General features: G+C 33.6%; 3 protein-coding genes and 2 pseudogenes across 4 annotated transcripts; 3 read left to right on the top strand and 2 right to left on the bottom strand.

The window, feature by feature from the left end:
* Positions 1 to 2,733: 2,733 nt before the first annotated feature.
* LOC104723573 (cysteine-tryptophan domain-containing zinc finger protein 3-like) lies at positions 2,734 to 9,481 on the bottom strand. Of its 2 annotated transcripts, XM_087476428.1 has the most exons (12): positions 8,854 to 9,481; positions 8,357 to 8,426; positions 8,150 to 8,277; positions 7,632 to 7,973; positions 6,805 to 7,541; positions 6,404 to 6,471; positions 6,080 to 6,301; positions 4,956 to 5,995; positions 4,638 to 4,795; positions 4,334 to 4,494; positions 3,907 to 4,064; positions 2,734 to 3,446 (listed from the first exon to the last, which is right to left on the bottom strand). In XM_087476428.1, the coding sequence occupies exons 1-12, from the start codon at positions 8,929 to 8,931 to the stop codon at positions 3,228 to 3,230; spliced, it is 3,381 nt and encodes a 1,126-aa protein (XP_087332554.1). In that variant the 5' UTR covers positions 8,932 to 9,481; the 3' UTR covers positions 2,734 to 3,227. The 2 variants fall into 2 exon arrangements, with proteins under 2 accessions (XP_087332554.1, XP_010440255.2); XM_010441953.3 differs by having other exon boundaries at positions 6,080 to 6,471; positions 8,854 to 9,476.
* A 3,278-nt stretch (positions 9,482 to 12,759) lies between these two features.
* On the top strand, positions 12,760 to 13,175 carry LOC109127623 (putative defensin-like protein 244). Its single transcript, XM_019232627.2, has 2 exons — positions 12,760 to 12,829; positions 12,929 to 13,175. The coding sequence occupies exons 1-2, from the start codon at positions 12,760 to 12,762 to the stop codon at positions 13,114 to 13,116; spliced, it is 258 nt and encodes an 85-aa protein (XP_019088172.1). The 3' UTR covers positions 13,117 to 13,175.
* Positions 13,176 to 14,538: 1,363 nt separating this feature from the next.
* Positions 14,539 to 15,077, top strand: LOC109127288 (defensin-like protein 242). Its single transcript, XM_019231872.2, has 2 exons — positions 14,539 to 14,664; positions 14,799 to 15,077. Exons 1-2 carry the CDS (start codon positions 14,595 to 14,597, stop codon positions 15,011 to 15,013), a joined length of 285 nt encoding a protein of 94 aa, XP_019087417.1. The 5' UTR covers positions 14,539 to 14,594; the 3' UTR covers positions 15,014 to 15,077.
* A 6,812-nt stretch (positions 15,078 to 21,889) lies between these two features.
* LOC147934019 (uncharacterized) lies at positions 21,890 to 23,557 on the bottom strand (annotated as a pseudogene).
* Positions 23,558 to 24,439: 882 nt separating this feature from the next.
* LOC109127287 (S-protein homolog 14 pseudogene) lies at positions 24,440 to 24,859 on the top strand (annotated as a pseudogene).
* Positions 24,860 to 25,085: the final 226 nt, after the last annotated feature.

Genomic DNA, 25,085 nt, shown 5'->3' with positions numbered 1-25,085 from the left:
TAATCAGTTATCAATGAAAATAGGTTATTTATAAAACATTAGCTAATAAAGCATATCATACTTATTTATTTGCTAATCAATAATATATATATATATATATATATATATATATATATATATATAAATACTTATCTCCATGGAGAGACGTCATCGGATCTGTAACGGAAACAGCTTCCACTAATGATAGTTTGCTCGATCCTTTATATTGAAACCTTCGTTTCAAAACAATAAGAAACTTTTAGCCAAGTATAACAAAACAACGAATAATGTATTTGATTGCTATGGCTATTACCAAAGCACTTAGATCTAGAGAAATTATTCATAATCATATATAAATCATACGGTTTATAAACCTCGATCATAAATCAATATATAAAAATCATGTGACAATGAAGCACTAGGCATCATACTCAAACTAACGATCGCTGAACAACCTCAAACCAACGATTTACCAAATCAAAGCACTAAAACAGTGTAGCAGTTAACGCGTAGTTTGATTTGGTAAATGCAACATTATGTTCAATAATATGCAGTCAATCAAAGTATGTTTTTAATTTAAAACAATTAACAAATACGATGCTTAATAATATAGGAACTGAGATCGAACAAATACCGACAATCCAACATAGATTATCAATCAATTATAAATCACCAAGCATGTGTGCAGGTTTGGGCGAGTCAATAAAACATCAAACCATATATTTATAAGCATGTCTTAAACTTAAAACATATACAATTCTTCAAATTAGAATATATTAATCACATAGAACTAGTCTAAACCATGTAATACAAATAAACTGCAAAGTCGATTGATTTCAAACAACAAAGTTGCATGAGTATATAAATATTATCCAATACCAAGCTAACCACGTAATACTAAAACAATTAAACAAACGAATTTCATAATAAAGCATGAACAGTGGAGCATCTATCATGTTTCGATTTATTCACGACGTGGGAATAAGCCTGTTAATCGATCGATAATATAACACGGTTTTCTTAACATATTAATTATTAAACTATTACGATTCTATCACGATTATGTGCTTATAAGTATATTTTGATGGACTCATGCATGACCATAACTTTATAAAGCAATATGATATATAAATCACTTATCTCGATGATGTTGGTGTTCTCTCGGTAGGAAGAGCGAAGCAGAGACGAGAGACGTTCGAGGTTGGAAGCGGTGACGGCTGCTGCTCAACGTCAGCTGATAGGGTTTTTTTTTCTTAAGACAGCTAGAGTTTTTTTTTTTCTTAAAGACAGCTAGGATTAGAGATTCGTGCTGATAACGTGTTGTGAACACAGAGATTTAGGGAATTGTTCTCTTGTATTATTATCTATCCTATAGGATATAACATACAATAATACAACATTAGGTTTAGGTTTTACACTAATGGGCCGATAATAGGCATCCACATAACAATAGAGTTATTTATAACAACAGTGAGTTTTATTAATGTTGTATATATATTTCGGTAAAATGTAAAATTTAATTCCAGTTTTAGATTTTCTATAGAAAACTTCGATACAACAGAAGGCCTAGAATTAAATTAAATTTGACTTTGGTTTGATTTTAAATATCAAAAGCCTAACTATGTAACCTTACTTGGCATATTACACGCTTGCTGCCATTCGGGTCTGGGTTACACAAGGCCTATAATTCTTGAACTCAAAGCATGGTGTGTGATTCCTGATCCTAGGCAATTAACTTGTGTTGTAGATATCCTTGGAAGACCTGGCCGTGTTGATTATGTTTATGACTTGGCAGAAACAATACAAGTTTGAGCAGAGCTAGGTAGGTTACATGGAAGAGTAGAGACTGTTGGTGAAGCGAGCAAGCGGTTGGTTAATTCAGTCGGATCAGCAAGTGACAAGTGCTATCCAATGCTTATACGTCAATTATTTGGTCTGACATATTCCGAATCATTCATAGTGAAAACATTGTCGTAGAAGCGGTTCCAAGGAGATCACTTATAATGAAATTAGCTTAATTAGTCAAATGAAATGAAACAAATACGATTTGACTAAAGAATTGAGTTAGTTATGGTTTAGAAACAACTTTTATGGTATGTGAACAGTATAAACAAAATTTGTAACTGTAACTGTATAACCAAAAAAAAACAAATTACTTGGGAAAAGACTTGACTGTGGTTAACAACTATTTACAATGCAAAAAGCTTTATGCAGCAATACAAGCTAGCCATTGTGACTTGGCATGAACTAAGCCAGGAGAGTACAAAAAAACAACACTGCCAAAACTGAAGCTAAGCCTGTTTACACAGAAGGCCAGAAGAAGTGTTTCTACAGTCTACCGAACTGGGGCGTTTACGAATGGCGAAGTAAGAGCATCCAAACATCCCCAAAAGGAATATCAAAACAGAAGAGCATCTTGTATGGGTCCATATGAAACCGAATACAGATACAAACAGAAATCGCAGAAGTAGCTTGAGGTTGCTACTTACTACTTTGTTGGGTTCAAGACGAACAGAGCAACAACTAACATGGTGAAATTCGCAACAACTCACATGTTGGTATGATACTTAAACGCGGTGCACCAAAAAACCAAAATCAGCTAAATTTTGAAAGTTTCCGTTGTTAAATTTAGAAACCAAAGACGTTGTGTAACAATAATCTATTATAAGTGTTCAAAAAGAACCACTATCCTGATCATTTGCTTGGTGAAAGCTACTCAGCAGAATAAGATGACAAAATAGAGAAATACATACCTGACAGAAGCTGATAAGCACATGATCTTGTTATATCACCGCAAAAAATTTATGTTTCAATTCCAATTATACTTTGAACAGAACTGAAACATGATTAGAGGGTAATAGAGCAGTGTCTTGTCACAACTCTTATCACTACCCAATCTTTGAAATGACTATATCTAAGAATCCTGCTACTCTTCTATAAATATTCTTTAGTTAGTCTTGGATACCCGGACACCAAAAAGAAGAAAGACATGAACCAGGACCCTGAGAATTACTGCAAAGTGCAAACGTAGACCTTATATATCCATCCTTATCTAGTGTCCTCTTTCCAAGTCTTTCTTTCCTAATCTATTGAAGGGTAATCAGCCTTGAACACTATCCTAATTATAAGACTTTTCTATGGAAGTTCATGAAAACCAGAGGTAATCTAGATCCATGCTTCTGGGTTGCTCTTCTTGCTAAAACACTATTCTATTCTTTATAGGACCAGAGCCTATGTACAAAATAGATTCAACACTTTGGGCCACCGAATCTTGATGAATTTAGAGCATCCATTGTAACCTCAATCATCTTTATAAGCGCTTCCACATCATGGAAACTGAAATCGACAACTTTCTTGATAGCAACAATACAATCTCCATGCTTTGTTTCTTCTAAAGTGACAGTGACTGCTTTAAAAGCATTTTGAGTTTTTGCTGAGGCTTCCATTGCCAGATTCATGCTCTCTGTCTGCATTAGATAATTATAAGATATCAGCTTTGTTTGTCACAGGAAGATAGATGAGAAAGACATGCACAGCTCAGGCAACAGAAGAATCTTAGTTGTCCAGAATCGACACAACTCCATGTTTCAATTCAGCAAACATATATTTAAACAGGGATGTAATGAAATGAGACTGATATGTTCCAACTGCGCACACATCAATCCCTCTCTTTCAGTGATTCATATATGGAACTCTATAAATTTGTTCAATTGAAGTACTGTAAAATGCTTGTATCACGTGTTGCATCAAAGATGTATAGGGAATGCATATATAAAGAAATTGATCTCTGACTATCCTATCTCTCTTAACCAACTTAAAGGCCTGGAAAGTTGAGGTATCAAAACTCAAACAGCAGAGGTAAGAGACAACCCAGCTTGCTTTTTGAAATGTATCATGCCAATAATTGATGAACGTGGGATAACTTACAAAGTCCAATAACGGAAGAAAATTTAGCTGGCTTTTAGCAACAGTGAGAAGGTTTCCAGCAACAAGGGAGAGACCTCTTTTAGTTTTAGCAGACTTATCAATCACCCCTTGATGATTAAAACTATCAACATCAGATGCAGATGACGACGGTGATTCACCTGTAGAAACGATTATATGAACTTCCAGATATTAAAGCCATAAAATTTTTGTAAACTATGAAAGGTGGACATACTAAGCCAAATAGTATGAATACATTCAGTACTGCTGAGATAAAATATCTTTACTACGTGACCGAAACAAAAAAAAACCACCGAGGACTATTTTAGACAATGAAAACCATTATTATTCTGACTTGACCACATTGACAAGATATCTCCAGAAAAAGTTCACTCACTGATATGATCATAGATCCAAAATCCAATATTACCTTGAGGAGTCATCTGTACCATCTTTTGCAATTCATTCCATTCTCCACTCAGACCTAAACTTCTGCCGTACACTAGCCTCATGCAAGCCACTTCTGAGCATTTATAGGCCAAAACAGCTGCAGCCATTTCTTGGCTCGTTTCATATTGATGGGCACAGCGTCTGTGACAAACAAGCAGAGTGTTCAATGACCACAAAAACATAATAGAATCAACAGCATTCTGTTTCGTAATACACTGATTCCTGACAAATTTCCTCAGTTATAAGGAAATAGAAAAAAAGAGCAAGCAAAATCATTCACTTACTCTGAAAGTTTTGCAGCAGTATGGTAAGCTTCAACATGGCTCATCGTCACCCCTTCCACATTATCAGTACTGCACATTTCCAAAAGTGAAGCTCCAAAGAGAAATTTCAGGGACGCTTTAAATTTGGTCTCCTTGTATTCATAATCAAATCCAGAGCTCTGAATTCATTGAGATAGAAAGACAACCAAATTAAAAACTAACAGAAGAAAGACAGCACTGTGATTCATTCTACTGTTCCATCATTTCTTTCATTTGTTCAATTATAGCAGATGAAACTTGAAGCTTCATACTACATTAGACGTAGCATAAAAAACTGACCTCCAAACAGTTGGCAAGCTTTTTCAGCTTTTCAGCCTCTTGAAGTATATCATTCGCAGCATGGCAGGATCTATCCATAGTCTCATGAGCAATGTCACCGATTTTGTTTATCCCAGCTCTATTTTTAAGGACCGATTTCATACTTGTGCACGGTAAATCACCAAACTTTATGTTCTGTTTACATACTTCTGGTTTTGGCTGTTTCCTGTTTTTAGGATGAGTTGTCGACAAAATTTCACAATTAGCTTCTTGGGATAGGGGTTTTCTATCATGAAAAAATCTACTCCCAGCATCACCATATTTCATGTTTTGTTTTTTCCGAGGTAAGCTCTCTGCAGGTGATGCACGATTCGTCGGGCATGAAAACCTTGCTGGGGAAGAAGAAACTGATCCCAGAGGAGATGCTTTTACTTCTTCCACATACATTCTTCCACTTTTATGTGATCCTACAACCTTCGAAGAGCTTGATGTTTCTACCCCAGAAATCTGCCCACTTCCACCAGAGAAATATTTACATGAGGCATCAGCATTCCGGTGTTCTTGAGAGCCATCAGCCCGAAACAATTCATTTCTTTGGCATGCTTTAGATTCCTGGACTGAAATCTTATTTATTGTCGCCTTGACCATTGATGGCTCTTTTTCATCACTATCTGCAAACAATTTTAAATTGTTGCCATCGCTACCCTGCTTGGAACCCACCAACCTTACTTTCCTCACTGGAGTACTGATTCTGCCATGAGCTTTTGTACACAAGGAACCACTAGCAGTTGGTAGTTGACGTTTGTGATCAGGTTTGCTTTTAGATGCGAGTAATCTTTTCTTTGTGTCTCGCTCTACATCCAAAGTGTGAAAATCATTGTCAGGACGCTTTGTTTTTCTCTCTGCTGGAGTCCATTCCGGATCTTGATTCCAATGTATTTCTTCTACTTTCATATCTCTGGCGAGTTTGTTTCCAACACCAGTCGTGATATGCTTGGAACCATCACTTTCTTGTTTGTCACCCTCCTTTTTCTTCTTAGTCTTTATCTGACAATCAGTACCTACAATAAGAACAAGTTATTTTGAAGAAAAAAGAGAAACCCAAGTGAAGTGAAAATGTACTCTTAGCTGTTAGCAAAACCGACCTGCTGATCGCCACTTTGCTTTCTGGTCAACCTTATCCTGAACAAAATCGTGCGACACACCAAAGTCAGTGGATATCTGAGTAGCATTAGGCGTTTCTCCTGACAGCTTCAAGTTTTTTATTTTAAGAACATGTGCGCTACTTTTCATAGGCGTTGCAGCATCAACCAAGATATTGCTTGGAAGTCCTTGAGAAAAGTCTTTCATGTTAGACTTCTTTTCAACTGGATTTGGCAATGAACCAGAAGTTAATGGTTGGTAGCTTTTATCAGCATAACTAGCACCAGAGAGGAGTTTGACACCAGTTTCAGGACCATGAGCCTCACCAGCACGAAAGTGTATGATAGCCTTTGTTGTCTCTTCCTCGCTGACACCACAGTGGTTCATTCCAGGCCTACAAGAGAAGTTTAGGAAGGATGGTAAGAAGATGTGATAATATGAGAACCTGAAGGTTCTGCACAAGGTTGAATGACCAAATCCAGAAAGTAAGTAGAAGCGTTGTCAAAACAATTTTACATCTTTACTGCTTGACCCAGCTGTTCTAGGGAACAAGACCTAACACGATTAAAAAAACTTCAACTATAAACAACTATGAAACTTATTTCAAACTAAACATGATAGCGACTAAAAAGGATTAGTGCTTGAATCAAGAAAAAAGCACAGGATACAAACCTTGAATAGGAGATACATTAAAAAGCCAGGTTAAATGGAATAACTAGATACTTACAGCCACGTTTGCATGCTACACAGCCACTTATCAGGCAGCTTCTCAGTATTCAGGCCAAGGGGAAGTAGTCGCCATGTCTTACAACTATCACATTGCGCCCAATTGTCAAGGTGAAGACTGGTGGAAGCAGGTGCAACCGCGAAATCAAACCCAACGTCCATACTATTGTGACCTATATATGCAGCATCTTTGAAAGGCATCTTTGATATAAATTTATCACCAGAACTATTTTTAGTATTTTTCTGTCGCAACTTTGTCAAACATGTCTTTTTCTCCTTCACAGCATGCACCCCACCAACCTTTAATTTGTTTGATCTAGCAAATGCAAGTGTGGGATAACTTTTACCATCTTTTTTAATATCTTCCTGCAAGTTACATTTTGCTGTAGACCCATCAATAGTAGAACTTGCCGCACCTAAACCAGAAGTTGACTTCTCCCTGGCCAGCTGACCAGTGGAAAAAACTTTTTGCCTTTTCATCTCACCAGTTGATGAAGTCTCATTCCAAGTGGTGGCAGTAACGCAGTCAGCTTTCCTTCTCCTTCCACTTGGAGTTTCCTCACAAAGTACAACATCCGAAAACTTGTTCTTTGTCTGATTAGAAGGTTCCTTTCCTGTCTTAAGCACAGGTTGGTTGTCTGATAAAGTATATTGCTTCTCCTTCTCTTTCACAACAAGCAGACTATCAGGAAGAGGCGACATCAGTAGATCCTCTGGGAAAGGAATGGCAGTCATTTCCTGTTTCATGAAGTTAAAAGTAAGTTGGTATCAATCCCGAACCATTTAATCCACACAAAAAAAACCGACAGAATGTGATATATGATCTACCTGTAGAATGCGGGAAGGAGATTCACTTGTCTTCTCCATAGATGAATGTGGTAGCAGTCTGCTACTATCATCATGGCTGTTTCGGGGTGGTGAATTTAGAGAACCATTGAGACAAAGATCCTTGGAAACTATAACCTTTTGGGACAAAATTTCAGAACCCATTTTGATCCGAACCGTAATTGGCTTATGATCAGGCAAATCATTGCCCGGTATTCCTGCATTTCCTTTCTTCCCAGGAGCTTGGGCCATAAGAGATCCTGAAGTTTGATAGTTCTGAGGATCCTGATTACTTACTAGTTTACAAGATGTAGGAGGCAGTGACGTAAACTTCTGAACCACATTCTGAGCAAACAATAATTCATTAGTACTCATGATTAAACTAATACCAAGAAAGCAATCACTGAAAGGTCCAGATTCCTTCAAACCTTAAAAAGAATCCATAATGAAGAATACTGAAACAACAAAGTACTTTCAATATTTTTATCTTCAAAACGAAGTGAGAATTGTTGTTCTCATACCTTTCCGTGAAAATTATCAGAAAATCTTTGGACGTCATGATTTTCTGGAGAACTCCTTTGACATGATGATACAGCAAGCGAACGTTCGTAAGTGGGCAAAAATGATCCATAGTCACAGATATTTGGACCTGACCAACCACATCATTCTTTCAATGACATTTCATCTCAATATACTTTCGCACTTAAACCATAGTTAATATTAATTACCAGACAGGTTAAGGGCTCCAACTTCAAAATCTTTTTGGAAGTGGCCAAGTACATTCTGTAGCTTCTTGTCCTTCAATACACCACCCATAGAAGAAGACTTTAGCAAAAAATAAAAGATACAAAAACAGAGAAGAAATGCATATCCACACTTATAAAAAAAAATACTATGTTCCCCATAGAGAATGCACACAAGCGAGAATGCTACAAAAGACGACACATAGTTCTTCAAGCTGGAACTCAAAACTCTAGAACAAGCAAGATACATAGCATTTGCGATATCTCATAAAAGCTATATCTAACTGAACTAAGATGCAGTAAAGTTAATCAGCATTGGCCTTATGAACAAAACATCATTTACCAAAAGACCTTCAACTTTTCAAGTAGACAAAAAAAACCCAACATTGTAATTAAGCTTTTCAATTCTTTACACATAACACCACACAAAGAAGCAAATGTAACTGAAAAAAAAAAAAAAAAATCACAAAAAAGATGCTCACAATGTAGGAGAGATCAACAACGGCTTCATCAGAAGAACAATTCATCTCTCCTTCTTCAAGTTCATAATCCTCTCCCATCTTCTAACACTACAATACCCCTAAACATAACCCAATTCCCAAACCCTAATTACTACTACTTCCTAAAGCCCCCTCCCCACACACACAACACACACTAACTCAGCCGCCACCAAAACCGTCCCGAAAATCCAACATTGCCCAGAAATTTCAAAACAAAGAACGCGAAAACACACACACGGAATCAGTCAGAGTATCCCGCAAAATCCCACAAATTTGTTCAATCTCCAAACCCAGAAGAACCAAGTTTGGTCGTTTCAAAACGCGAAATTAGTCACTTCATCCAGTTTATTAAAAAGACTCTGATCAAGCTCGTTCGATCAAAGAGCGTGAATTTGTAAAGTACGATTCGATCACTGAGACGAGGTCGTGATCGAGTCAAAAAGGCGACGAAGTGCGGCTACGAGGTTTACGGAAGGTTCGGCGGCAAGTAGCTTTGTGCGTCTCCGAGTCTTTTTTTATTTTTTATTTTTTTATTTTTTTTGAGACAAACAAAAGACGCAATGGTTTAGAAAGAGTGTTTAGTTTTTTTGGAGGGTTCTTTCTTTGGTTTAATCATTAATTAAAAAACTTTGATTTTGTAATTTTCCTATGATTTTGTCTCTTTTCATTTAAAGCTTGAGAAATATTTTTACACTTTGCCCCTTCTTTTTCTGACTTTTTACCGGATTTTGCTTAGCATTCAGAATTGAGATCGGATCCCCCTATTTAGAAAGAATTTGGATCGGAGTTCTTATTTAGTGGTTCGTAATTGGATTCAAATATATATGGTTGAATGTTTCTCTTAGTAGGATAGATATGGATTTGGACACATATAATCATTATCTTTGAAGTAACTGTTTAAAATTATGTATGTTTTCCTATGTAGGTGCGTCTACATAGGAAAATAAGAACTCCGATCCAAACATAGTATAAAAAGAAACGAAACGGTTATAATGAGTATTATAACAAATACTATTTGTGAGAAGGAATGGAACTAACAAAATAGTGACTTGAGAGTTAAAAAGAAAAGAAGTATAACATCAAACTAACTGCAACTAATCTTTTTAAATTGTAAATGTATATAATTTTTTAAAAGATGATTTAATTAATGAATCTAATTAACATAGTTAATGAAATTATTTTAGGGATTTATAAACAGATGCATCAATAATTTTAAAAAAAAATACATTGACTATAATTGTAAAAGTAGACGAATCATGCATTATTGTCACTTAATCTTTCGGCTATATAAGGTGTCAAAAAAAAAAAAAAAAATCTTTCAGCTATAAATGTGTTTTTATATCCTAGAACTTCTTAACTCTAAATTTTTTTATTTTACCTTTTTGATAAAAAATCAACTCTAGATTTAATCACTTCAAATTTTAAAATGTACTAAAATTAACTCTAAATTTTGATAACATAATAAATTTTGAAGTAATACAAAATTAAGCTCATTTTCTAAAGAATCTAGGTTTCTCACATGTCATCTACGAGTCTTGTTTAGGCCTAGTTTTGTTATTGATCTAAAGCCATCTTATATAATAAAGTAAGATTTTCTCTAAACATGTTCTAAGTAATTGACACATAGACACTCTTCCTTTTGACATTTTTTATTTTTAATATTAAATTTTATAATTATTTGTTTTTGTTAATTTTAACTATAATAAAAAAAAATCAAACTCAGATACACTATTACTCATCTTTTATAGATTTATATTAAAAACGCATATGAGTGATATTATTCAAGTATTTTATTTTCAAGATCAAACTAAAATTTAAAATTCATATATTGTAAAAAGTTGTAATTTAAATCCATATATTGTTCTACTTATATTTTAAAATATATTAAGAACCCAAAAAGTCAAACATTTAAAATGCATGATATCATTATTAATGCAATATATTAGATTTATTGATAAAGTAATGTTTTTTTTGTAAACTCATGCTCTAAAAAGTTGACACATAGAGACTCCTCCTTTTGACATTTGCTATTTTTAAAATTAAATTTAATAATTATTTGTTTTTGTTAATTTCAACTATGATTAAAAAATCAAACTCAGATACACTATTACTCATCTTTTATAGATTTATATTAAAAATATATGAGTGATATTATTCCAGCATTTTTATTTTAAAGATCAAACTAAAATAATTTAAAATTTGTATATTGTAAAACGTTGTAATTTAAATTCATATGTTATTTTACTTATACTTTAAACCATAAAAAGAACCCGAAAAGTCAAACATTTGAAATGCAAAATATCATTACCAATGCAATATATTAGATTTATTGCTAAAATAGTAATAAATCTAAGACGGTTTGATAAATATATAGGCTCATGGCCCAATATTACAAGTTTACATTCTTACATATATTTTTAATATAAAAAAATAAAGTATAAAAAAAATAAGTAAAATCTGGGTAAAATATAAACAAAACATAAGTAAAATATTTTGATGTACGCAAAAAACCCCAAAATAATAGCAATATGTCATTTTATGTTATTTTTTAAAATAGAACAACCCACGCAACGTCTAGACTACCACCTAGTTGAAGATTAAAAAAAAAACAAATTATAGCCCCCATTGTAGCCACGTCTAATACAATTAGATAAACGGTCTCAAAAGTTTGAACAGCTTTATGGATGATCAAGAAAACACTAAAATGATTGTGTTGTAGTTAAGTGCATTAACTTCGCTAGCTTGAACTGTTTCAAAAGGCTCTAGTTGTAAAGTTGTTACCCATTCTATTTTCGATTGCAGATTCTGCATATCGGTCCCAAGCCTCAAGATATTTATTTGGTATATTTATCACCTTTTAAATAAATATTATACATATGTGGGATATTCCATATTCTGTGTTTCCACGAAATTAATTCTAAGATATTTATTTATCTTTCATCTATTGTTGGTAATGCTTGCTTACCTATCCTTATCAGCCTCACAATATATGAATAGGGACTAATATATTTTGTTACTTTCCCATATATCGTTAATAAAATGAAAAATCATGGAATACATAAACTTTGGAAAACTAAAGAGTTAAATCTTGCATTTTTTTGTTTTTACTTAAATATTTCCTTTCAAACTTCACTACCCCCAACAATCGTTACGTCTCTCGTGATAGGCATCAGAGTTCAACGATTGGTTCATTTCTATACAGTTGAATTGTTTAATTGGTTACAATTAGTAACTATTTGCAATATTCGAATCAAGATCGTTTAATCATATATTCATATTCGACAACCTTTCTAAAATTAATATTGCCAAGTACAAACATAGGTGAGATCAATTGATCATGATGACTCAAATTTTAGAGAAATCAAAGAATGATGTTAGATGATTTACAGAAAATATATGCGTTTTTGAACACGACTAGCGAGTAATTTAAATATTTAATCATTTATTGTACCTTAAATATAGTAGATGAAAAACGATATTTACAGAAACTGTATATTGTCTTAACTATAAGGTTAGAATATTTTATTTCCAAAACTGACTAAATTATGTTAGAAAATACTCGAATGGAAAATAATATCTATAATATTTGATCCGAAAAGAAAAAAGAGTAACTACATTATTTGATTGAATACCAATTTGTTTTTACCATAAAAGAAAACAAGACACACCAGATTTCCAGGAAATTACAAATTAACAAGATATACCAAAATTTAATTTATGCATTAAATATACCTTCGTATAAATAAAAATCAAGCCTACGAAACATGCATTGGTTAAATTATATATATATATATATATATATATATATATATATATATTAATCACAACATACACACACGCACAAAAAAAAAAGGAGAACAAGAAAAAGAAGAAGAAGAGAGACCAAAGATGAAATGCGTTGCGATTTTATTGGTTTCATGTCTCCTTTTCTCCCTTCTCTCAGCCAACCTTGCCGAAGGTATGATAATGCTCAGCTCATATATGTTTTTCAAATGTAATAACACACACTCAATGCAATTTAATTAAGCTGTGTTATTTCAAAAATGTACTCTATTAGGGTTAGAATGGTGCCCATCAAAGGACGTGTTCAGAGGCTCTTGCACAGACAGAGGAAGTCCAAGCTACACATGTTTTCTAGATCTTTTGGGATCGAAGAGTGCAAGTGCTATGCCTAAGAATTGCAAATGCACTCCTCTTCCTCACAACCGTCGTCAATGCGACTGTTTTGTCGTTTGCAACAATTAAGTTATTCGATTTTCTTGATTTATAATTAGGGTTTGGATTTTTTTCCGTATGCAATAATGTTATTTTAAATGAGCTACGTTCCTCTTTGTAATCCACGTCTAAGTGATAAGAGCCTCAGTTGAGAAACCAAAATTACTTTGAGTATTATTATATCAGTAAAAATGGGTTTTTTTATCAGTGATAGTCCAATCCATGTTCTATTTAATTTACATGTACATATATAAAGTGTTTTGGTTGAATCTTCTAGTTTTATAAACTAACAAGATATTTCTAACGAAGATTTATTTTATAATATGGAGAAAAAAAGTAAAAAGATGTACAATATGGTTTTGATAACGTATATTTACTAGATTTTAATCTGCGGTACACCGCGTGTATATAATTTTTATTGTTATTTATATTTTATATTATATTTGTTTGTTACATATTGGATATTTTAATATACTTCATGACCATTTTTTGTTTGTTATATTTAGTTTGTTTTGTTTAGTATTTGAGATTCTATTATGATTTTTAATTATTATAACAAAAATAAGGGATCTAAATACATAATAAGTCATATATAATTTAATACGCTATGATTAAGTCAACTTAATTTTTATATGTCAAATATTATAATATTAATAGTGTTGACAAATAATAAAATGAGGATTTAACTCGTGTTAGCATAAATTTAATGATAATTTATTAATTCCAACATGTCCTCTTTTTAACCATCTACCATATAACCATATTATATAGTATTTTTAAAAAATTAATTTTACATATTCATAATATTTAAAAATTTATTAAGGTTATCTATATAATATTAAATAAACGTGAATCGAAGTTTTTCTTAGGTTAAGAATCAAAGCTCACAGGTTTCGGAAAACAAAATAGGAATTTGTTTGCAAAATATTCAGAGATAGAATATCTTCAATAAACAATTGAAGATGTAGTTAAATATATCATAGTTTCTGTTTCCATATTGATTTTGCTGTATTTTTTAGTTGGAATGGTATGTAAAATATTTAAGAAACAAAATCTAAAATAATGATATTTTTGAAAACTTTTTAGGGATTAATTTTGTAAATAAATTTTTAAATAAGTACAAATATAAGGGTAGAACCCAAAATGTACTTCAAAAATGTATATATAGATTTTATAAATATGTGAACTAAACAAAGAGGAATTGTCTTGATATTTTTAAAATGCCTTCCTAATTTTAAACATTACATTTCTTAGAAATAAATGTTATATACCATAAAACGGATTAACTCCCGTGACTTTTTCAATATTCAGTAAAACGAAAAAATACATATAATTTTGGTCCAACAGTTTTCATTCTATTTCCAAAAAAGATAAGATGCAAAGAAGTTGGTTTTTTTGAACAACAGATGCAAAGAAGTTGCAAAATAGCTATATATCAATGTACAACTGCTGAAACCATAACATACAATTTTTAAAGAAAAATCATAGTCAAAAGAGAAAAAAAAAAGATGAAGGTTACTCCAATATTTTTGGTTTCTTGTGTCCTTTTCTCTCTTCTCCCCATCCACTCGTCACAAGGTAACATTAATATATTGTATCATAATTAGATGCATATTTCTTCCTCACTAAAAAAAAACAGTCTGGATTTAAAAAAACTGACTCATATGTATTTACTAATGTCTATGCTTTTGTGTCATGTAAAAAAAAAACAGATGTATCAGTTTTTCCACCAATGAAGGAACCAGTGTATCGACGTTCTAAACAAGTCTTCAATGGATCATGCACAGACAGAGGCAGTCCACCAATCACTTGTTTCCTTGACTTCTTGGGTGCACGAAGTGCAAGTGAGATGCCTAAAAACTGCACTTGCACTCCTCTGCCTAAAAATAAGCGTCTTTGTGAATGTGAAGTTGTTCAACCGTGGTAGTGTAATTACCAAAAAAAAAAGAAACAAAATCTAATATACATCTGATAAATTATTTTCGTGGCCACATTTCTATTTTTTGTCTAAAATCACTCCTTCCATTATTCTATTTTACATATCTTAGAGAATTTTTACATCTTTCTTCTGAAGTAATTTCTCACAAACATTCTATTTTACATTAGAGATTCACTACAAGAAAACAACGGTTTTGCGATTGACGAATATATAGCAAATCCCTCGCAAATCGACAAAAACGAGAGATTTGCGAAGAAAGTCCGTTCCTCGCAAATCGCTTCTCGCAAATCGGTCAACGTCGCAAATCCCTCGCAACTTTTGCGAGGAAAAAAAGTTCCTCGCAAACTAATCGCAAATAGCGAAGACTTGTTTGAAAAGCAATTTCCTCGCAAAATTAGTATCTAGTAACTCCCTCGCAAATTTGCGATGCTTTTGCAATTATTTTTTCCGTCGCAAATAATAATAATGGTATAAAAAAAATTATAATTTTCATTTTGGTTACCTTAATTAGAATTAAACCGGCAATTATAATTAAACCTGTAATTAAAATTAAACCTTATAACTTATGCAAATTAAAACTGTAATTAGAAGTACTAAGTTTTCAAATAACAAAATAAGTTTACAAGGGAGATCAAGTTCTAAGCTAAACATCATTACACATTAAGAGAGAAAGAGAGTTCATCAGGTTGCTTGGCCGCCGGTAGCTTCTCCGCCGGTGGTTGTGTCTCCGATAGCTGGATCTTCTCGACGAAACCTTGCAGCAAACTCTGGATCTTTCTCTGCAAGATAATCAAAGTATGCATCATAACTATGCATCTTCTGTAACTGAGTTGCCTGAGTTGCAAGAACAGCTTCGGCAGCAGCAAGCTTTGCAGCTAGAACAAGTGGATCTTCAGAAGGAGGAGGCGGTTGACCAATCTGAGCTGAAGATGCTTCTGCTTGCATGTTACCAACCACATATATCCGGTTCTTTTTCTTCGGAGCAACCTGCCAACAAAACATATACACACCATTAGTGTTTACACAAACATAAACATAAACAATGAAGCATGTTTTACTCGGCATAAATTTGGTTCTTCACAGTTACTGATAACCCGCCGGAAGCACTACTCTCCATGTTATCCGCTGATAATAGCTCAGACTCAGCTTCAACTATCTTTGACGACACTTCATTGTACATCTTCTCAGACAGTCCATCAACAAACGACCCATCAGGTTTCCTATGAGTGTCTTCTAGGACTCGCAGGAAATCAGGTAGTGGCTCACCAGTCCTCTCAGACTAAAAACAGAGGAATGAAACAACTATATTACTATATTGTAGATATGATATAATTAATGAACTTGTGTTAAATAGAGATACTTACAAGCTTTCGTGCTCGGGCTTTAAAAGAGGTCTGACCAAAACGGTGCTTATGTATTCTGGTGCCATCAGGATCACTATAGCGAGCATTACGGCTATTGATACTCTTTGCTTCTGATTTTGGTTCACACCAAAAATTGACCAAGCCATCCCATACGGTACGATCAACCCACCGCGGCACTGCGTCATTACCTTTCTTCTTCCCACGTACCCTTCCACCGAGACACTTGATCACTCATCCGGGTCTTCAACTTCTTTTCAAACTTAACTTTAACTCTTCCATTGATGGACGCATCCCAGTTATATGTTTGCTTGTAAAGACATAAAATGAATCAGAAACAGAATCAGAACTAGAATCAAGTGATAAACACACAAAATCTGTAATTTAAACACATCAACAAATCTGTAACTTACCGCAAAAGTTTTAAACCACCGGTTTACAACCGGACCGTTTGGGTCCAATTGGCATGAGCTGATTGGAAATCTCTTTCAAAAATGGCCCGGCCAGTAGCAGCAACCGAAGAATCCTGGTCAAACCTTCAAAACATAAGATAAAACGAATGAGGATCATTGAAAATACAAAACATAAAGATAAACTATAGGTAAGATGAATAACATTCTCACCAGATAGTACCCGGAGGTCGCTTAGGATCCAGTTTTGGTAAGCCAGCACGCCCAGGACTTGCAAGTAACTCTTCCAAAGTGAAAAAAGTTTGAGAGACAGACATACTGTTGACACGCGAAGTTAATTGCTGAGGAAGAAAATCATTTTGCATGCACCCCCGCAGAGGTTGCATTACAGTTATCTTGTGTTGCCGGTGAGGTTCCCTGAGAAGAAGCGGGAGAAGGTAACCTTTGAGCAGAGCCAATAGAGCGTATCCCTCGAGCAGATATGGGAGGAGATAACACTTGAGATGATATGAACTGGCTGTAAACATTTTGGTTTACAGACCCGTTTTGGTCTCGAGAAGACATCTACAACAAATAAAATTAAAATTAAACCTAAACACTAAAACCAAAATTCAATAAAATTATACAAAAAAACAAATTAAACTCGAATTCGAAACCTAAAATCAAAATCCTAAAATTGAAACCCTAAAATCGAAATTGAACACGAAATAAGAACCCTAAACTCGAAATTAGAATCCTAAACTAAAAATTGACCCCCAAATCATAACCCTAAAATAAAATTCTAAACCCTAAACTAACAACACTTTCAGATCGAGAGAATAGGAAGAGTAATCAGAGATAGAGAAGAGAGGAGGAGACTCACCGGAGATAGAGGGGAGAGGAGGAGACAGTCACCGGAGACGAGAGGATATAGAGAGAAGAGAGAGACAGTAACCAGAGACGAGGAGATAGAGAGAAGCGTAGGACAGATCGGAGAAGAGAGGTGGAGATAGAGAGAAGCAGAGAAGAGAGAAGATGCAGAGAGGTGGTTAATCGGAGAAGAGAGGTGGAGATAGATCGGAGAAGAGAGGTGGAGATAGATCGGAGAAGAGAGGAATTAGGGATTTTGGTTTTTTGTGGCTGCGGATTAGTCGAGGTTTGAGCTACGCTCAAACTAGGTTTTCTGTTTAGATAGAAAAACGCTGCGTCGCAAATCCCTCGTAGAACTTGCTAAGGATTAGCTAGGGTCCCTCGCAAATCTCTAGCAAACATATAAAAATATTTCCAGAATTTCCAAACATATAAAAAATATGTAATTTATATAAGAATTATATGAGAATATTGAGAATTGCAAACATATAATGTCATAAGGGTTAAAGTTCAAGGGTTTAAAGTTGAATTGCCATGATTTGGGATATTTGCGATGGATTTGCGACTAATTTAGGGTTTAGGTTTTGAAATTGTCATTAGTGCCCTATCTTTGATTATAAATCTTGGATTCATCTTTTTAATCATTAATAGTAATGTAATTAGTCTTTAGGGTTTAGGTTCAAGGGTTTAAAGTTGTCATTTGCAAGGGAATTGCTATGATTTTAGAAATTTGCGATGGAATTGCGACTAACTTGCTATGCGACTAGCAAATCTATCGCAAATTTGTCGCAAATCTTGAATATTTAATTTATAAAAAACATCAAAATAATTTTTAAAAATTAGTCAAATAAACTTTCAAGTATATTATAAGGTCCTATAGGCTCATCATACTCTTTTCTATCATCAAACTTTCCAAAATTGTCCAATTTTGCATCTTCCTCTAATCATTAACTATCTTCTACACTATATCATATATATGTTCATTACATTGGGACAAATATTTGACAAATATTCCAAAATTATCCAATTCTCCAACAATTTGTGTTGCACTGTCCTATCTTTGATTAAAAGTCTTGGATTCATCTTTTTTTTATCATTAATAGTAATGTAATTAGTCTTTAGGGTTTAGGGTTTAGGGTTTAGGGTTTAGGGTTTGAAGTTGTCATTTGCGAGGGAATTGCTATGATTATCTTAATTTGCGATGGATTTGCGACTAATTTGCTATTTATCTAGCAAATCAGTCGCAAATATGTCACAAACCCTGTATATTTAATTTATAAAAACCATCAAAATAATTTTAAAAGTTAGTAAAATTAACTTTCAAGTATATTATAAGGTCCAATGTCTCATCATACTCTTTTTTATCATCATTTTAATCATTAATAGTAATGTAATAGTAATGTATTTCAGAATAATTCACCTTATGAACACATTGAAATATATTTCAAAATAATTATATTAACTTTTGTAATATATATAAAAAAAATAATTTCCTAATTTTGCAATGGATTTGCTAGGCTATCGCAATTCACTCGCACGTCCATAGCAATCTTGCTATGGATTCTGTTTTCGCAAATGCGTCGCAATATTGCGATTGATTTGCGAGGAAGGTGACTTTCCCTGCGAATTTGTCGTAAATGTCTCGCAAATGAGCAGCAGATTTGCGACGACTGGCTTCCTCACAATTTTGCGAGGGATTTGCTAAGAACTTTTTGTTTCTCGTAATATCCTCGCAAATCCACCGCAAATTTGTGAGAGCTGTATTCCGTCGCAACTCGTCCTTGCAAAACGCATGTTTTTTTGTAGTGATTCAATATCTGAGATTTGGCTATACAAACTTAACAAGGTTTCTAGATATAAAAAATAAACTGGCTAGAATGTGTTAAACCTAGCTAGTAGCAAGCATAAAAAAATACTTTTCTTTTGATCAAGAGTTTTTAAAATTTTAGTTTCGCAAAGTTACAGATTTTGCAAGTTGGTTAGTTTAAATGGTTTATGAATTAGATTGTATGGTATTGGGATTTGCAAGATAGATGTAGTGCGTCAACGAGACTGATATCTAGGGATAAGAAATGTTAGATGACTTGAAATCATTGAACTAAATACACAGATACGCTCATGGAGCATTTTATATATGTAAATTTTCCAATGAAAATTAACAAATGAATGGAAAAATAAAAAAAAAATCCATGAGTCAAACTGAAATACTAAACAAATCATGAATTAGAAGTAGCAAAATACAATGTAATAAAATCCCTGATTTGTAACCCACTTTAATATTTAAAAAATGTGTAAGCCACTTTAAGATTTTAAAAATGCTTAAAGCCTTGACACCATTTTTTTTGCCAATCACATTTTTTTTGCTTTTAATTTTTTTTAAGCTTTAAAAGTCATTTTTTCACTTATTTGTTTTATAATTTTTTAAAGCGTCAAATTCATGTTTTAAAACTAAACAATTTTAAAAGCATTTTTTTCTCCGTTTTATATTTAAAAGCTCTTCAAAAGTATATATATATATTAAATATTTTATTTTTATAAATTAATTATTCTCATTTTTTATTTCTTTTAAAATCCATTTCAATAATAAATTTTATATTTTTCATCATCATCACTAATAATACTGCAAAAGAGTTTATGAAGTTAATCATTAATAAGAGAATAACATTAATGCATTGATTAGTGGTTAATAGATTTTTGACTGCTCATATAACTATTCAATAAAAAAAAACATTTCAAAACAATTAAAAACACTATCAATATTTGCCCGAATAATCAATCAAGAATCAATCACCAAAATCAAAAGAAAAATCAGAATATTGTTAGCGAAATTATATATTGACTAATAATATTATCACTATATTTTAATTTATTGTTCAAATGTATTATTAGTGAAAATTTATATTGACTAGTTTGTTTTTAATCATAATATTTAAAAGAAATACATTCTATTTTTGGAAGATTACTTAAACCATTATAAATAGAGTGGCAAATATGTGTTTTCTTAGAACTTGCAAATCCAACAAGTCTATATAATCTCCACACATATTTTTCTTTTTACGTTTCGGTAGATATTCATTGCATGTGGAACATTGAATTAATTTAGAACTTTATTTGTTTCTACAGAAATAGCATCAGCGCGTAAGGTAACATATTATTGTATTTTTAAAAAACCTTATTGCTAAATTTATATGTCATGTTTTGCTAATACATTTTTTTTTGTTAAACATTTATAGAAACACATCACATGGTCCGATAATAATACCCATATCTTGGAACGGATGACGGGTGGGTAGTTGGAAATGGTCACGATGGGTATGTGCCAGTGCAAGATTATAGGACTGACACACAGACCAAAGTAGATGAATCTTATATGGGCGGTGACCAGGAAGAAAATTTTCATGTACCCCGCCCCCCCACACAACGGAAACCCTACCGAAAGAGAGAAAGTGCATCCAACCGCTGTGAGACGCAAACGTAAAGGTTCAGGAAGCACTGAAAAATCTGAAATTTCGATGGCATTCGAAAACTATTAAAATTGCAGGAGAAGACATGTGTTCTGACAGAGAGAGAGCTGTACGTCGTATACACCACTTATCTAATATCGAATACAACTCATCTTTCTATTGGGATGTGATTAGCCTAATTGAAAATAATGAGGCAGCTCGGCAAATGGTTCTAGGATTATCAAATGATGAACATGTGCTAACAATATCTTATTATTTCTATTTAATGGAGTTTTTTTTTTAAATAAGATTTGAGCGTTCTTTACTATTTAAATAAGTGTTTAGCTTTCTTCACTGAATAATTTATGTATTTTTTTAATGTATTAAATAAATATATGGCTAGACGATTCATATTTAAATGGAGTTGACTCCTAAAATTTAGCACATGTAGATCGGTCAGTTGTGACAAACCTACTAAATTTTAGCCTATCAAACCAACTAAATTTATATATGCCGATCATGCGTCAACCTCATACATGTTTACTTCATTGTGGTTGTTGTTGTAGTTGCGCGCAGTTGTGGTGGAGAATATTGTTGGTATTGCTGTAATTGTGATTGTGTATGCTGTAGTGATTGCAACTGCGGTGGTGAATAATCTTGGTGTCCATGTGACTGGTACTGCTGCGACTGCATATAAATTGGCAGTTGAGTGTTGCTCGACCCAATATTTACTCCTGGTTGAACAATCGGGTAACCTAAGGCTACATGAAACGGATTCATAATAAATGGTTGAGGAGCTTGCTACGCAAGAAACCTATAAGTGAAGCTCAATGTTCCTTTTCTTTGTTGGAACCCGTCACACTCACACCCCGCGTCACCAAACTCACACCGTTACTATCATCACCGTTGCTAGTTGACGGAAGAGATGGCGGATGTAATCCAAAGAGCTCCTTAATCGGGACTTTGACTTCACCAACGTCCTTATCTCCAAGAATGGTCCGAACTCCAATCAATTTCACAATAAGAGTCAAACGACCCTCTTCAACTAACTTTTCATCAAGAGAAAACTTAACTTCGTGGTCCTATCTCGGGTTTCTGTAGACACAATAGGCGATAGGAGTATTGGATGTAGTCGTTTTCTTACCTTCGCGGATCATAACCGATACGCTCATCTCGTTGCCGATGTTGACCTTATTTATGTCTTTAGCGGATTTGATCATGAGCTCTAGGGTCAGTTTCGGCACTGCGGTTTAAGTTGAGGGGAACACATGACGGGGTGACCTGAACATCATTGGATCCGGGTTTGGAATAATAAGTTAACCATAAGATAACGAGTAATCTGGGGCCGAAGGATAATAATCGTCAACGGATACTGTCGGTTTTAAGCTGATATGAGAAAGTTAGCATTCCGTTGGTTCTCTCCATGATTTTCACAATGTAAGTCACCATCTTGAGTTTGTATTTATTGCAGTTCATTAATGGTAGTTGGTAGAAGCAAGAAACCAAGACGTTGACGTCTCCCAAACAAAGGCCATTCTCTCTTTCAAGCCAATAGCTAAATAACTTGACCTAGAGGTTCAATAGGGCTGCTTCTTCATTGACGTAAAACTTCATGGTGTGGTTCCAAGTCGGATTGGAAACACCGTAGAAGTCAATGGGCGTTTTGGCCGCTTGTGTCTTTTGAATGATGTCGTCGGTGATTGAAACAACGGTGTATACGTCAATCTTATCCGAGTCATTGATAAGCTGACGTCTATGATTATGATCTCGAGGGTTGGATTATTCTCTCTGGATCTTTGTAACTCTGTGGGAGACATTTCGGATAGAAGAGGCGGGTCCCTTTTTTTTTTGGGTTCAAAGTCTTGTCTTGGCAAATTATTTGGATAATGTTGAATGATTGGTAAAGATATTTTTCTAGAAATGCATGGACATGTTTTGATGTGTTACAAAAATATGCAAAGCTGGCACAGTAGTTTACACAAATTATTTTACTATTAAACTGAATTTGGATTAGGGTATATCTCATAATTTCTTCGTTTTATGTTGGAAAGAAAGTCTAGTGATGAGCTTCTTTTAATAGTCTCATTAATGAAATGAAACGAAACAATCTCTTAAGAAAATTCATGATATAGATATGGAATATACTCTAATAAATTACGAGTTACAAGTTACAACATTGATAAGCACAGTTGGAAAGAAAGTCGACTTATGAAAAGTTCAAACACATAATGTGTTACACATTTATATGCCATCCACGTATCTTAATTCTTAATCTGTGTAAATGTTGTCCAAAAATATTGGACCAATTTTGCAATTGACTTCTTTTGGTGGCATAGTAACTTTTTGTGTATTGTATTTGTCGCTTGCATACATGTCCATTTCGGCCATGGTATTGATGTAACCAGCTGATATGATTTTGAGCTCGCGAGTTGGATTCTCTATGGTTCTATGCAATCGTCAGGGAGACATTTCAAGAAAAGATGGTCTCGTTTTGTCTTATCTTGACAAATGTATAGTAAGGCAAAGATATTTATTTACACAGCTGCATTGCACGGACATTTTCTGATGTTAATTACAATATATAGGACAAAATAACGTCGATGCGACTGTGGTAATGAAAAACGCATCATTTTTCATTCGATTCTTCTTTTCCTCTTCTGTATACTTGACACTGCGATTTTGAAATTAAAATATCAGAGCCGCTAGAAATACAAGCGACTCAATCCTTTATCCATATCCATTTTTTAAAGCTGCGACTGTAGATAGTATAGAAGCCATTGACGGACCTTTGAGAAGAATTGACAATGGAGAAGATAATTCTCATCTAAAAATCCATTTTTAGTTCAAAATTTAAGGTCATACCCTTTGAGTAAGTCATAAGTATACAATACACAGTTACTTTTATATGAATCACGTGTGAGAGTCGCACGGCGACAAAAAGAACATGCCTAGTATCAATGAACACCGTACGTACCATGTTGTACGACTAGATATCCTATTCTTATACGCTGAAAAATTCTTCAACATAAGTTCTCTTACAATAACTAATTCATAAATTACGGAACCAACATCCTTATTTCCAAGAATATTCCAAAATCCAATAAATTTTACAACAAAATTTGTAAGGTTGATTTTCTTTTTATTAGTTCAATCATACTTTTCTACACTATCTATTTTTAGTCCATATGTGTTTGTGTTTTAATTCAACTTATTATTTAAGGCCACACATAAAAATAAACAGAATTATTAACAGCAGAAAATCATTATAAATACTACACTTTGATGTCATTAGATTCATGCATCTAACTCTCCAAAATTTCTCCAAAAATATCCTAAATAAAAAACAAGAAAATGAATCGTCTTATGATTTTTATGTTTGTTATTGCAATGTGTTTTGGGTTAAATGTATCATCATGGTTTTCATGTCCGAACAACAAAATTCTAATTGAGAACGATCTTGGTCCCGGTTTGGTTCTTCAGTACCAATGTCACTCAAGAGATGACAATCTAGCTATCGCAAATTTACAATTCAAATAAATGAAAAGAATAGTATTCGGGGACAAGTTAGGCAGAAGGACAAGATGGACTTGTGGTTTGAAACATGGATTGTACATGCAATATAGTCAAGAATTTATAGCATACAGAGCCGGTAACATTGATGGATGTGATAAATGGCGTCATTGGATTGCCAGACCTGATGGAATTTACCTTATAAAAAATAAAAAGCTGCCTGCAGTGTTCAAACATGCATGGGTTAAAAAAAGTAAATAATGTTTATGGGGCATGACAATGGTAATTCTTTTTAATCTTAATTATATAATCTTGGTCAGAGCCGGCCAGGACTACAAGCAGAGCAAGCAGGTGTTTGCGGGCATCAGATAACATGTAATCATTAATCGGTCTTTTTATGATAAGTTTTCTTACTCTAATGGTAAAAGTATTTGGTTTTTATTGCCCAATACCAGTATTCAAATCCCAGTACCACTATTTTCCTTGT

Source organism: Camelina sativa, chromosome 11 (assembly GCF_030686135.1).
Source record: "Camelina sativa cultivar CO46 ecotype springtype chromosome 11, ASM3068613v1".
Taxonomy (NCBI): domain Eukaryota; kingdom Viridiplantae; phylum Streptophyta; class Magnoliopsida; order Brassicales; family Brassicaceae; genus Camelina; species Camelina sativa.
Note: the sequence above shows the minus strand (reverse complement) of the source record. Positions and strands in the feature narration are given on the sequence as shown.